Source organism: Balaenoptera acutorostrata, unplaced genomic scaffold (assembly GCF_949987535.1).
Source record: "Balaenoptera acutorostrata unplaced genomic scaffold, mBalAcu1.1 scaffold_735, whole genome shotgun sequence".
Lineage (NCBI taxonomy): Eukaryota > Metazoa > Chordata > Mammalia > Artiodactyla > Balaenopteridae > Balaenoptera > Balaenoptera acutorostrata.
This window is the reverse complement of record NW_026646207.1, coordinates 95,454-108,299: the sequence shown is the minus strand read 5'-3', so window position 1 is coordinate 108,299 and position 12,846 is coordinate 95,454. Positions and strand designations below refer to the sequence as shown.

The following is a 12,846-nucleotide window of genomic DNA, read 5'->3' as shown; positions in this document are numbered from 1 at the left end:
AGAGCTAGGAGACAGAGCTGGTTGCAGACCTTTCCTCTTCCAGCCTTTGGTTGCAATTGTTTTGCCCGTAATTTGCTAGCTCTAGTTCCTTGGGCCACACAGGTATCCTGCCATCCAGCTCTTTTTCTATGTGAGAGACATTCTGAACACTGTCCCTTTTTCTTTGCACAGAAGTATATACAGTGTGGCAGTTACTGTAATCTCCTCCCCCTTGCAAACAGCCACTCTCGAATCTTGGACCTCTAGGACTCTCTGTCTTGCATGCTTGGGTGCAAGGCCAAGCAAAATGAAGAGGAGAATAATTAGAGAAAGAGGAGGACATTGGTGGAGAATTGGGAGCAGGTAAGGTGAACGGGCACAGGAGAAAAGAGATGCATGTAGATTTTTTGGTTTCTGCGGGAAACAAGTTGACACACTTGGGCCTCATTTTGTATTCACAGAACAGAGAGTTAAAGATATAAGTAGCTAGATAGTGCAGCAACTGCCATGAAGTCTGTACACTGAAGAGAACAGTCTCACATCTAGTTTTCATTTTGTTTTATGTCATAGTACCTTATTGATAGCATTCACTGGTGTGTTTGTAGAATACAGATGTGTTCAAATGCTCTGGTTTTGTCTACATGGCTATTTCCTTGTCCTATTTGTAAGGAATCCAACATTGTAAGACATATTGCATGTTTTTCTCTTGACGATCGTTGACCTTGAAGCGTCATGAACTAAGTTGAGCTGTTGGATTTTGTGGAGAAACTTTCAAAAGGGTCTGTGAAAAAGGCATTGTGGTGAGTCGCATTATGCACCCGAGCGTAAGGAGCAGATATCTGCCACCAGCCCAACTTGGCCTGGATTGCCTCTGTTTTAGTTCCCCCGCTTAGTGCTTTTCTCCCTAACCACTCTTGTGACTGTGATCATGTGAGTAAGGGCTGAGTTGCTAATGATTTCTGTGTGAGGTAAGCTGGTTTGAGGGAGGAAATCTATGGACCTAGTCATTTTCCTTGGTGGTAAGCTTTCAGGGGTGCAAAGATTGATCTTCCTGGGGACTTTTCTGGTCCCAGGAAGATATCGCATAGATGGGACCTCCAAAGGCACACATTGAATCTTTAGGCCTGTTTTTCCTATTATGAGATACGAGTTTCTTCACTGATGGGGATGATGCTTATCTGAGAAGAAATTGTGAAAGGTGGTGTAGTATAGAGGTGTGGCTTAAGCTTTTAAGTTTTCTTTAAGGTTTTTCCCCTAAGCTTCCTACTTCAGACGGCCTACTTACATGATACTAGTATGTGATGTCAGGCTAACAACTTCCTAAATACCGGCAGGCCAGATCAGTGTCTCTTTTCTCTATATTGCCATGGAAATCAAGGGTCCCGCCGAATTTTCCATCGAAACAGTTGATTTGTGTTGTCTCTGGGAATTCTGAAGGGCGTACCGTTGCTTCCTAACCGGTGTCGTTTGGGAGATCTACCTCTGTACGTTCAAATGATTCATTTTGAGGCTTTGCTCATGTGCGCAGTAAACCCTTGAATTCCCTACGACCTTCCTTTCCTCCATCTCATACCCCATTAAGCCCGCTTCAGTTTATCTCCTGCATTTCTTTGGAATCTGTCAGCTCTTCCTCAACATCCTAATACTGAACTTGCCTGTCTGTTGCGACTAGGTCCTAACTAGTGCCCATATATCTTGTTTCCTTCCAATCCATTCTTCACACAAGAAACCTTCAAAGCAAGCTGGAACATTGCTCATAAACATCGCTCACAAACATTGTTTTGAGACTAGAAAACACAGTGTTGGCCTTGAAGACTCTGCGTGGTCTAGAATCCTCTCTGCTCCTCTAGCCCCATCTTGTGCCACTTGTGCCCTCACTTTCTATGCTTCAGATACACTGAATTAACCTTAGTTCTCACTCATCTGACAGAAGTCAGTTGAGATATGATTTTTCACTGTGATTCCTCGCATTAAGGAATTTGATGATCAGGTTTTGTGTGAGGACTAAAACTAAACTGGGAAGTGGAAGAATTGAGTTTCAACCGTTTCAGTCAACACGCACGTATTAATGATACCTACGTATCGAACACAGGGCTAGGTTTCATGAGGGATCCAGAAGTTCTGGCCATCTCTGGTTTTGGATATCCCTTAGTTGTTGAGACCTTTGCGTTGTCTGGTTGCCTTTTGTCTGTTTTCCAGATGGGAAAACAGGAACAAGGGAAGTATAGGTTATTACTAGGTGGGGTTGAACAAGCGGAGCAGCAAACTGCAAAGCTGAAAGAAGAGGGACGTACTCTAGAGGGATATGATTTCCATTTTCAAGGCGCCTGCATCCTGTGCAGGGAGACAGCCTAACATAAAATGTGCCTAACAACAAATATATTGACTTCTTACTAAAAATCTCCAGTTCATGTAACCAAGGGGTTTATACCTTCTCCTTTAAAAGTGATATTCCTGGGACTTCCCTGGTGGTCCAGTGGTGAAGACTCTGCGCTTCCAATGCTAGCAGGCGTGGGTTCAATCCCTGGCTGGGGAGCTAAGATCCCACATGCTGCGCAGCCAAAGAAATGTTTTTCGAAAGTTATATTCCTGTATTATTGAATTTAGTGGTTTAGATTTTGTTTTAACGTTAAGAAGATGACAGTTTCTTTACCAGGAACAAACAAAACATAATGTAAAAATAGTTTCCCAGAAACGATGTCCATCATTCTCTTCTTCCCTTTCTCCCGCAGACTGGTGTTTCATCTTGACGAGTTCTCTGTCAGTCCGTAGGAAAGCTGTCTGGCTTGGAGGTTGCAATCCCAGGGAATTTTTCATCAGCGGGGAAGTCTCCATCACTACAGAGGAATCAAGGGAGAAGTCAGTCCCTGGTAAGTGAGATGCTCCCCCTAAACACCAACACAGCAGTCGTGTACCTTTCAAGGGGTTCAGGGGCAAGATGGGCAAGGCATTTCTGCTAACTCTTCTTAAGGATCATGGACAGTGCCCTATGCTACGAGGTAAGCGGTGACTGTTGTAATTCTTACTGGTGATCATTTCCTGTCACTGATTCTTGGCTTTCTTTGTATTTCATAGGACTGTTGTAAGTCCAATACAAAATGAGTCTTATTTTTAAAACACACTGAAATATTTTACAAAGCCTAGCATTCTCATCTAGAGTCCTTTCAATTCTCCCCACTTTCCCGAGAGGCTACGAACACTTCACACCATGAACTAGGAGAGGGGGTAGAGCCCTTTCTGATGAAATATATCAACAAAGACAGAGTCTTAGCCTGCTTGCTCTCTGGACAGGATCTCGGACCACAAGGTCTTAAATCCTGGTATAAATGAAGGAAGTGAGGACAGTTCAACTGGCACTCTCATAACAAGAGTTCTGAAACACCTTCCAAAGAGACTGTAGCAGTAGATGAGGGAAGGGAGTGCCACAGTGTGGTATAGTACAGGGGGAGTGATCGGCTACAGCAGTGAAAAATGTGGTACCTATTGGTGTGCTCTCGGGGTTCTTGTACATGTAGCATAGATGACCTTTACAGTGGCCCTCCCACCTTCCCTCCTGCATTAGGTGTTCTTTTTTTTTTTTTAATTTATGTTTATTTATTTATTTATTGTTTGAACTTATTTATTCTACGTATTTATTTTTTTGGCCGCACTGGGTCTTCATTGCTGTGCATGGGCTTTCTCTAGTTATGGCTAGCGGGGGCTACTCTTGGTTGCGGTGTGCGGGCTTCTCATCGCGGTGGCTTCTCTTGTAGCGGAGCATGGGCTGTAGGCGCCTGGGCTTCGGTAGTTGAGGCTCACGGGCTCTAGAATGCAGGCTCAGTCGTTGTGGCACATGCGCTTAGTTGCTGCACGGCATGTGGGATCTTCCCAGACCAGGGCTCGAACCCGTGTCCCCTGCATTGGCAGGCGCCACCAGGGAAGCCCTAGGTGTTCTTCTATAGAGTCTAAAAACAGAGAGCACTGAGAGAAGGTAGTGGTTATTAAAGGCTCAGGATCTAAATTCTACCTGTCGCTACGCCACTTCCCAGCTGTCGATTTGACCCCATTTTTGAACGCCGACCTCATTCTTCAACTTTCTCTGCCGTTTGTATACTCACCTTGAAAACTTGTTTCTGTGATGCGTTGAGCAGACACAGGGTGGCAGGCTGCAGAGGTGGAAGCTGGTGGTCGGATATTTGTGGGCTGAATCTCCTTCAGTCCCATTCCCATTTCTGGTTGCACAGAGGCCCTACTTCCTGTGTGTGACGCAGAGCCATAGGATTGCGGGCAGGAGCCAAGTTCTCCATGCAGTAAAGACCCCAGTGTGCCTTGGTTATAGTAATCTACCTGGCTTCCTTCCCGGTAGGGAAGTGACAGGCGGCTATGCCCCTGATTTGTTCGTGGGCCTCCTGATCCAGCAGTTCCCTTGGCTCTGCCCCTGTCGTCAGCTGCCCCTAGGATAACTGTGAGCCCTTGCCACTTCTCTGGTAGATTTCCCTATTCCCCCACTATAATCACACCTGAATAAGGCAACTCAGACCTTTCAGAGATGTGTCCTGAACCTCTTGTTTTCTGAAATACCTATCTGGTGGTTGTGAGACTGAAGGCCAACGTCCCCAAGAGACTTTTTCTATTTCTCCTAGTAAAGCTAGACTCATCTTCTGTCCCCTTCAACTCTCCTCAAATTGTGTTCTTTCAACCCAGACCTCTGACCCTGCTTTTTACTTCTGCCATTTCATCCTCACTCCTGCTTCCTTTCCTAAATCCATACCTCTCTGTTGGCCTTCCTAGGCCTGGGCCAAGTTCCTTCCTCTTTCCTCAGTGTTTACCCCTTTCCTTCATTCTCCCATCCAACTTTCAGTCCTTCCTTTCTCACGCCTCAGTTAGCAGCATCTCAAAATTCTTAAGGTTTATTACTCATCTAGTCATTGTATTCCATTTACTTATTCAGTTCTATACCTATCTTACCTATGTATGGAAGAACAGCTGGTAGCCAAGGTGGCACCAAGAATCCCAGCAGCTCTCACTTGACGTATCCGTAGTAGTCAGCAATTTCCATTTGTTTTTCCCTCTCGGTGAGAAATGGCAGCTTCCCCGAAGAGGTGTATCTGGCAGCATTCTCCCGTTGTTGTTGAGCCCGCCTCTTCATGGCCTCTCGCTCTGGCCTCTGCTCTTGTTCGATGGGCTTTGACATGACTGGCTCAGGCACATTGGGTTCCCTCCATGGAACTCGTTGCTTGCTGAAGTCTTGGAGTAGAAATTGGGTTTGGAGCTTGGGTGGGGACTGGCGCTTAGTCCCAGCAGGGGGAACAGGCTCGCGCTGGAGAGAAGCGCCAGATGAAGTTTGGTAGGGTGCAGGCCTAGGAGCAGCGGACTGAGGGACACGGGGCTGGGTATGGTTGGTCCAAGCCGGTTGGGTTGGGTTGGTCACAGTTGGCTGAGCTGGTTTGGCGGGACCTGGCAAAGAGGCAGGAGCTGGCTGGGATGAATTGACTGCAGCAGGTTGAGCTGAGTCAGTAGAACCAGGCTGGGCACGGTAAGCCCCAGCAGGCCGACGTGAGGCCAGAGACTGTGGCCTCCGAGGAGCGGGTCGAGCTTGAGGCTTGTCCCAGGCAGAAAAAGGCAGAGGTATCAACTTGACCTTCCCAGGAGGAGGCCGCTCATACTGGGATGGAGAGGGACACTCTGTTTCAGCACTGCTGTCTGGTTTCTGGGCTTGGACCTGCGTTTTCTCAGGACTCTTCCCCTCACGTGGGGTATGCCGCCATGGCTGGATAGCTGGGGGTGGCTGGGGGTCTTTGGGGTTGCTTGCATTTCCCAAGAGCCGACAGGAAGAGAGCCCAGTTTTCGTCTCATTCTTCCTCCCCAGCGCATGAAGGACCTTCACAGACTCCAGCATGCGCACGCCAAGGGAGGTTCGAGGCTTTTGCAAGCTCTCTTGGAGAAGCTCAGTTTGGTGTTCCTTTCGCTTCGTGTTGGGGATTGCTGGCTTCTCTTCTGCCTTGACTTTGTTCCCTGACTGCTTGTTCTCTTCAGCCTTGTTTCTTCCTCTGGTCCTTTTGGTCTTTTCCTGCCCGTGGCTCTTAGTTTTGCTGACCTTTCTGGATGCAGCTTTCTGAGGTTTGCCTTGCGAGTGCTTGGCCGTGTTCACAGGAGCCCTGTCACTGACTGCAGCATTGCATAGAACCACTTCTCCCCCTAACAGGCACTCTGGATTCTTTGGCTGGCTTTTGGCCTTGGGAGCACCACTGATAGGCTCAGAGGCTTTCTGTTTGTTCTTCCTGGGTTGATCAGAGGGAACCTTTACGACACTTGGCTTTTCCTGCACCTGATTCACCTTAATGGCTCTGGTGTCTTTAGCTTTGATCACGTTGGGACCTTGGGATTGACCAAGATCTTTCAAAGAATTAAAGAGCTGGGGAAGGTGACTCTCCTCCGCCAGTGTCGTCATGTCTGCAAAACCACTGCTAGGTTCAGTCCCATTTTCAAGTGTCCCTAGGTCCTGACGACTGCGGCTGTTCTCTCTCAGATCAGCATTTTCAGAACCAGGCTGCTCCTCTTGGCTGAGGGGATCGGTGCAGGCCAGCGGCTGGTGAATATCAGGGATTCCTAAAGGGCGTAGTGGAGGATCTTGGTTCTCTGTTGGGATCTGGTAGGCATCCAGAGGCTTTGAAAGCTTGGTTTTGATATCATCCACGTTCTTACTCTCTGTTTGTCCCTGGCTTGGAGCTGGAGGCAGGGCCAGGAGACGACTGGCACTCTGGACTGGAGCTGTCACTGAAATGTCCCCAAGTTCAGACGGTGGGTTACTCTCAAGTATGTGACTGTTTCTGGTACTGCAGGACTTGGGGAGTTGTTGAGTTTGTGTCACACGAAACGTCTGGCTCGGAGGTCGCAATCCCAGGGAATTGTTCATCACCGGGGAAGTCTCCGTCACTACAAAGGGATCAAGGGAGAAGTCAGTCCCTGGGAAGTGAGATGCTCCCCCTAAACACCAACACAGCAGTCATGTACCTTTCAAGGGGTTCAGGGGCAAGATGGGCAAGGCATTTCTGCTAACTCTTCTTAAGGACCATGGACAGTGCCCTATGCTACGAGGTAAGCGGTGACTGTTGTAATTCTTACTGGTGATCATTTCCTGTCACTGATTCTTGGCTTTCTTTGTATTTCATAGGACTGTTGTAAGTCCAATACAAAATGAGTCTTATTTTTAAAACACACTGAAATGTTTTACAAAGCCTAGCATTCTCATCTAGAGTCCTTTCAATTCTCCCCACTTTCCCGAGAGGCTACGAACACTTCACACCATGAACTAGGAGAGGGGGTAGAGCCCTTTCTGATGAAATGTATCAACAAAGACAGAGTCTCAGCCTGCTTGCTCTCTGGACAGGATCTCAGACCACAAGGTCTTAAATCCTGGTATAAATGAAGGAAGTGAGGACAGTTCAACTGGCACTCTCACAACGAGAGTTCTGAAACACCTTCCAAAGAGCCTATAGCAGTAGATGAGGGAAGGGAGTGCTACAGTGTGGTAGTACAGGGGGAATGATCGGCTACAGCAGTGAAAAATGTGGTACCTATTGGTGTGCTCTCGGGGTTCTGGTACATGTAGCATAGATGACCTTTACAGTGTCCCTCCCACCTTCCCACCTGCATTAGGTTTTTTTTTTTTTTTTAATTTATGTTTATTTATTTATTGTTTGAACTTATTTGTTCTACGTATTTATTTTTTTGGCCGCACTGGGTCTTCATCGCTGTGCACGGGCTTTCTCTAGTTGGCGGCTAGCGGGGGCTGCTCTTGGTTGCGGTGTGCGGGCTTCTCATCGCGGTGGCGTCTGTTGCTGCGGAGCATGGGCTGCAGGCGCGTGGGCTTCGGTAGTTGCGGCTCACGGGCTCTAGAATGCAGGCTCAGTCGTTGTGGCACATGGGCTTAGTTGCTCCACGGCATGTGGGATCTTCCCAGACCAGGGCTCGAACCCGTGTCCCCCGCATTGCATTGACAGGCGGATTCTTCACCACGGCGCCACCAGGGAAGCCCTAGGTGTTCTTCTATAGAGTCTCAAAACAGAGGGCACTGAGCGAAGGTAGTGGTTATTAAAGGCTCGGGATCTAAATTCTACCTGTCTCTACACCACTTCCCAGCTGTCGATTTGACCCCACTTTTGAACGCCGACCTCATTCTTCAACTTTCTCTGCCGTTTGTATACTCACCTTGAAAACTTGTTTCTGTGATGCGTTGAGCAGACACAGGGTGGCAGATTGCAGAGGTGGAAGCTGGTGGTCGGATATTTGTGGGCTCGATCTCCTTCAGTCCCATTCCCATTTCTGGTTGCACAGAGGCCCTACTTCCTGTGTGTGACGCAGAGCCATAGGATTGCGGGCAGGAGCCAAGTTCTCCATACAGTAAAGACCCCAGTGTGCCTTGGTTATAGTAATCTACCTGGCTTCCTTCCTGGTAGGGAGGTGACAGGCGGCTATGCCCCTGATTTGGAATCTGAGATGGTGTTCCCTGAGCAAGGCTGGCAGAAAGCGATGGATATAGAGGGACCATGTTATTGGCGTCTGAAGTTTTATCATAGTGGGCTGCCATAAACATGGAGGAAGCAACTGTGTGCCGGTCAGTGAGTGCCAGAGTAAAGTCTCCGGGTGAAGAAGAATTCTTTTCAGTGCTTCGTGTGATGTCCCACTGAAGAACACCTGGATAGGAAGGAGCTGAAGTGGAGATCTGGCTGTGGTCAGTAACTCCAGATAACGTAGTCGTGCTAGAATGTTGGTAAAGGTAGGCACTACCCGTGAGTGTCTGGAAAGAGGTACCAGTAGCCGATGGCGAACTGACGGCAGGGGCAGAGACTCTGGAGAAGTTGCAGACACTTCGTGTTAGGGAAGTTGCATTGCTCATCACAGGAAGAGAATGCTGCAGAGATTTCAGAGTTCCAAGTAGAGATGGATTTTGGAAATTTTCTGTAAGAACAAGAGGGTCATGAAAAACTCAGGGAGGTTGAGAAATTCTCAGTCCGTTTGAGGAACAGCATTATCTTAAGGTTCTTGCTATCAGGACACCTCTACTATCAATACTTGCTGAGAAACCCAAAATCAGACAGTTAATGATGGCTGTAAGGACTGAGCAGTTTTCCACTCTTCTGTATTAACTGCCTGTGCTCCCATCTTGGGCACAGATGGGCAGAAGAGCCAAGTGGTATGGTTCAGACATTGTTCTCTAGGCTGGAAGCAACCTTCTCCCTGCCCTGTCTTTCCCTTCAGCCTGCACTCGTATTGACTTCTATGCTACTTCCTAGACTGGAAGCATTTTAGAACTAGGAGGCCCTTAGAGAACTTCGATTTTCTCAGTCTCATTTCGTGAGTAAGGAAACTGAGGCTCAGAGAGGTCGGGTTGACTTGTTCAAGTTCTCTCGTTATGTTAGTATCATTACCAGGTTCCAGAACCTACGTATCCTGACTTCCTTGCCAGGACTCTACTCTGAGCATGATACTGCCAGAAAGCAGGAGAAATAGAACTTACAATATAGGCATTTTTTTGGTCCATTAGAAAACAGTACGGCTATTACCATTGTCGTCTTCAGGGTCTCCCTTTGCTTGTACAGTTCCCATGCTATTACCTAGAGTTGACGTATAGCTCAGTCCAACTGGTGAATTGTGAAAGAGTCATTTTTGCCCTCTTCAAGCCTGGTTTCTCATCCTACCTCAAAATGATTACCCGAAAGTGGATATCTTAAGTGCTTTTGGAAAGAGAAAAGTTATCTGATGACTTCGGATTACTCATCTATAAAGTGGTTATAACACCACCACCAATAATAATAGCAGTAATAATTAATAGATGAATAAGCTGATATATTGCATCTGATTTATATGGAGGAAGATACAATAAGTTCTAGAAAGACAAAGAAAAATCATGACAAGCACATTACATAACGAAAAAGGAATCCATAGATATTAATGAAAACTGGGGTATGTGGCAAGTATCAAAGCCTAATGAATTTACTAACAAATGACATTCTGTACCATCCATGCAATATTAGGAAAGTGAATGTTGCCCGCTCTATTTTAGTGAATGCTATTAACCAAAACACACGATAGAGGTGATAGAGGTGAATGAATTCCTAGCCAATGCATACAGACAGAGACGGTATATCAGTAAACAATGCCTAACAAGCAACAGAATGCAATAAATGTGAATGTATAGGTAGCCACAACATATATAGACAAGTATTGCAATGAAAAGCGGTACGAAGCAGACAGCAAAATAATAAGGGTAAAAGAGTTTCATGATTGTGCTCATTCATATTTTTACCCAGCAAGTAACAGGTATTCAGCCTAGGAGAAATATATATTTCAATGAATATAACTTATATAATAAGCAGAAAGGAAGCTTAAAAAGTATCAGGAAGGTTTTTGTATTTATCCTAGAACTTAGATTAGAATTATCTTCAACATCCAGGAAGATGACATCCCAAAACCTCAAAAAACCATCATCCCTAGAATCCAACGAAAAAAGATTTTCAAATGTAAGAAAATCCAAAGGACTCCACCACATTGTTTTCGATAAATGTGGATGTTTGTTTTTTTTTTTCTTTTGCCGCGCCGCGTGGCCCTGGCCGTGAAAGCACCGAGTCCTAAGCACTGGACCGCCAGGGAATTCCCTAAATGGGGAATTAGAGATGTGGGGCTTGACTTTTTCTTTTTCTCCTTCGGTAGCTAAGATCTACAAGCGAACGATGGCTGTTGATCAATGTGCTCTCTGTGTTAGGAAGGAAATAACTGTGAAAATGAAAAGCAGCCTTGCCTTAGAACCTACATATCACACAAAGGAAATAGTCCTTCTGATTCAATTTAGAAGATGCCACTTAAAATGTTTAATTGGGAAAATGTCTACCTAGTTTAAAAATTAGAAAGAATAAAACACTGAAAATCAGCCCCCTAGATAACCACTTTGGTTTCTTGTTTATAGGAAGCATCATTTCTAAAACATATTTCTAAAATGTTTATATTCAAAACTGTCAAGTGCCAACTGTATTCAGAGAGGCAATAAAAGAAAGAAAACGGAGTATGACTTTTCTGATAAGCTGCCTTTCCTGGTGATCCCCTGTTCTGGCCTGACTTTCCTTCTTAGTCTGTTAATGTAAGGATTTGCTACCATCAACTTTGTTTTGCCCTGCTCTGAGCAGATTTCCCTCTGTGCTGTTTCTGCTTTAATTTAAAATCTTTGGTTCCCATCTGCATTCCATTGCAAACTACGTTTTTCTTGAGAGCCCCTCTATGCTTTCCCTCTTGATTCTTATATTTTTTTTCCCATCTCTTGGTTCCTGTTGGCCTGTGCTAATGAAAACAATCCTCAACTTCCTTACGTTTGACTCTGTGCCTCCCTATATAGCCCAGTACTCTCCATCCTCTCTCCCTATTCTCTCTTTTCAGCTGGTCGCAGTACTAGTGGAGGGAGACCATTAGAGATGAAACATCTTGGTATATATTGCTAGTTTTCTATGTCACCTGGCTTTTCTATGTTTCTGTTGAAACCCTCTTGAGAAGTCTCTGATTTCATTTTCTCCATGGGTACCCTTTAAGGCTCAATACTGGAAAGGAAGGGGATCAGAGTGATCAACCCAATGTGGTATCCTAACGTAACAGATAAGGAAAGCAGCAGGCTTTGTGAGACAGTCAGCGATTCGTCCAAAGTCACACAGATAGTAAACGTCCAAGTCAAAACTGAAGTTAGGTCTCCAGACTTGTAGTTCAATACTTTCCCTCATCATTCCCTGCTATGTTGAATCTCCTACTCAATTTAGGGGCCAAAGAAATCGAACGCAAAACTTTCCAAAGTGTCTTTTCTTACCTGACATGGTCAGAGAAGAGGAACCATCAACTGCAGGTACAAGGGCTGAGGAGACAACACTAGAGGATGTCTGAGTGGCTGCAGCTGAACGGCGCACGTGTCCAGTCCAGAGGTCACTGGTTACTGGTCCAAACAGCTCCACGGAAACCCCAAGACTCTACCAAGTGGTAGTAGGTTTGGTAGGAGAGTGATGTCACAAAGCAGGCAGTTGGAAGGTATGAGCTAGCCAATAGGGAGGTCCGATCCCCAAGAGGAAGGCGGGGTTGGGTGAAGAGAGTGTAGGAGAGCTAAAACAACACCTACATTTCTGAGCTCTGGGGAGGAAATCCTAGAAGACAGACTTACCTCCCCCAGGCTCTTCCATTAGGGAAATCATTGCAACATTTCTTACAGACGTTCATTAATATAATGAACTAACAGTTGCTTATATTCTACAGAGTATTCTATTTTATGTATCATATACTTAGAGCTATAGAGATCTTAACTTAATTAATATCCTTAGGAAGGAAAGTGCCATCTAGTTTGAACTATTAACAGTTGTTCTGAAATCATATGTGTCTAATGAGTGAACTGATAGCAGCTTTCAAGGAGAGCAAAAGTAGGGATGAAGAAGCTCTTTTTGTAGCTTGGTTCAAGAGTAGGGTGAAGTTTGTTGAGTGTACCTTGTGGAGAATGTTGTGGTCCAAGGCTCTTCTCTTCGAGTTTCTTCTCCTTGACTCCTGCCTTCCTTGGGCTGGGCTAGGCTGGGGGCCAGGTTGGACTTGCGACTTAGCATTTCTCTTCCGCTTTCTTCTTCTTTTTTTTTTTTTTTTTTTCCTTCCATTATGGGCATTGCTTCTAGGACAAGCCTTGATCTTGCATTGGATGTTACTTCCTGTCAACTTCCAGCAGCAGGAGTCTTCTTTTCAGTGCTTGACGCTTCACGAAATCGACTCTGCCCGTTGGCAGCAAATACCAGAGAGCTAGGAGACAGAGCTGGTTGCAGACCTTTCCTCTTCCAGCCTTTGGTTGCAATTCTTTGGCCCATAATTTGCTAGCTC

General features: G+C 45.9%; 1 protein-coding gene across 5 annotated transcripts in view; it reads left to right on the top strand.

Annotated features, from left to right (window-relative positions):
- Positions 1-12,846, top strand: part of LOC130706853 (uncharacterized) — a 140,563-nt gene that overhangs the window by 35,561 nt on the left and 92,156 nt on the right. For 4 of the 5 annotated variants that reach the window (XM_057539520.1, XM_057539521.1, XM_057539522.1 and 1 more), the window contains one exon: positions 2,712-2,849. In XM_057539520.1, coding sequence (XP_057395503.1) covers positions 2,712-2,849 — 138 coding nt within the window. The other variant, XM_057539524.1, reaches the window with a different exon arrangement.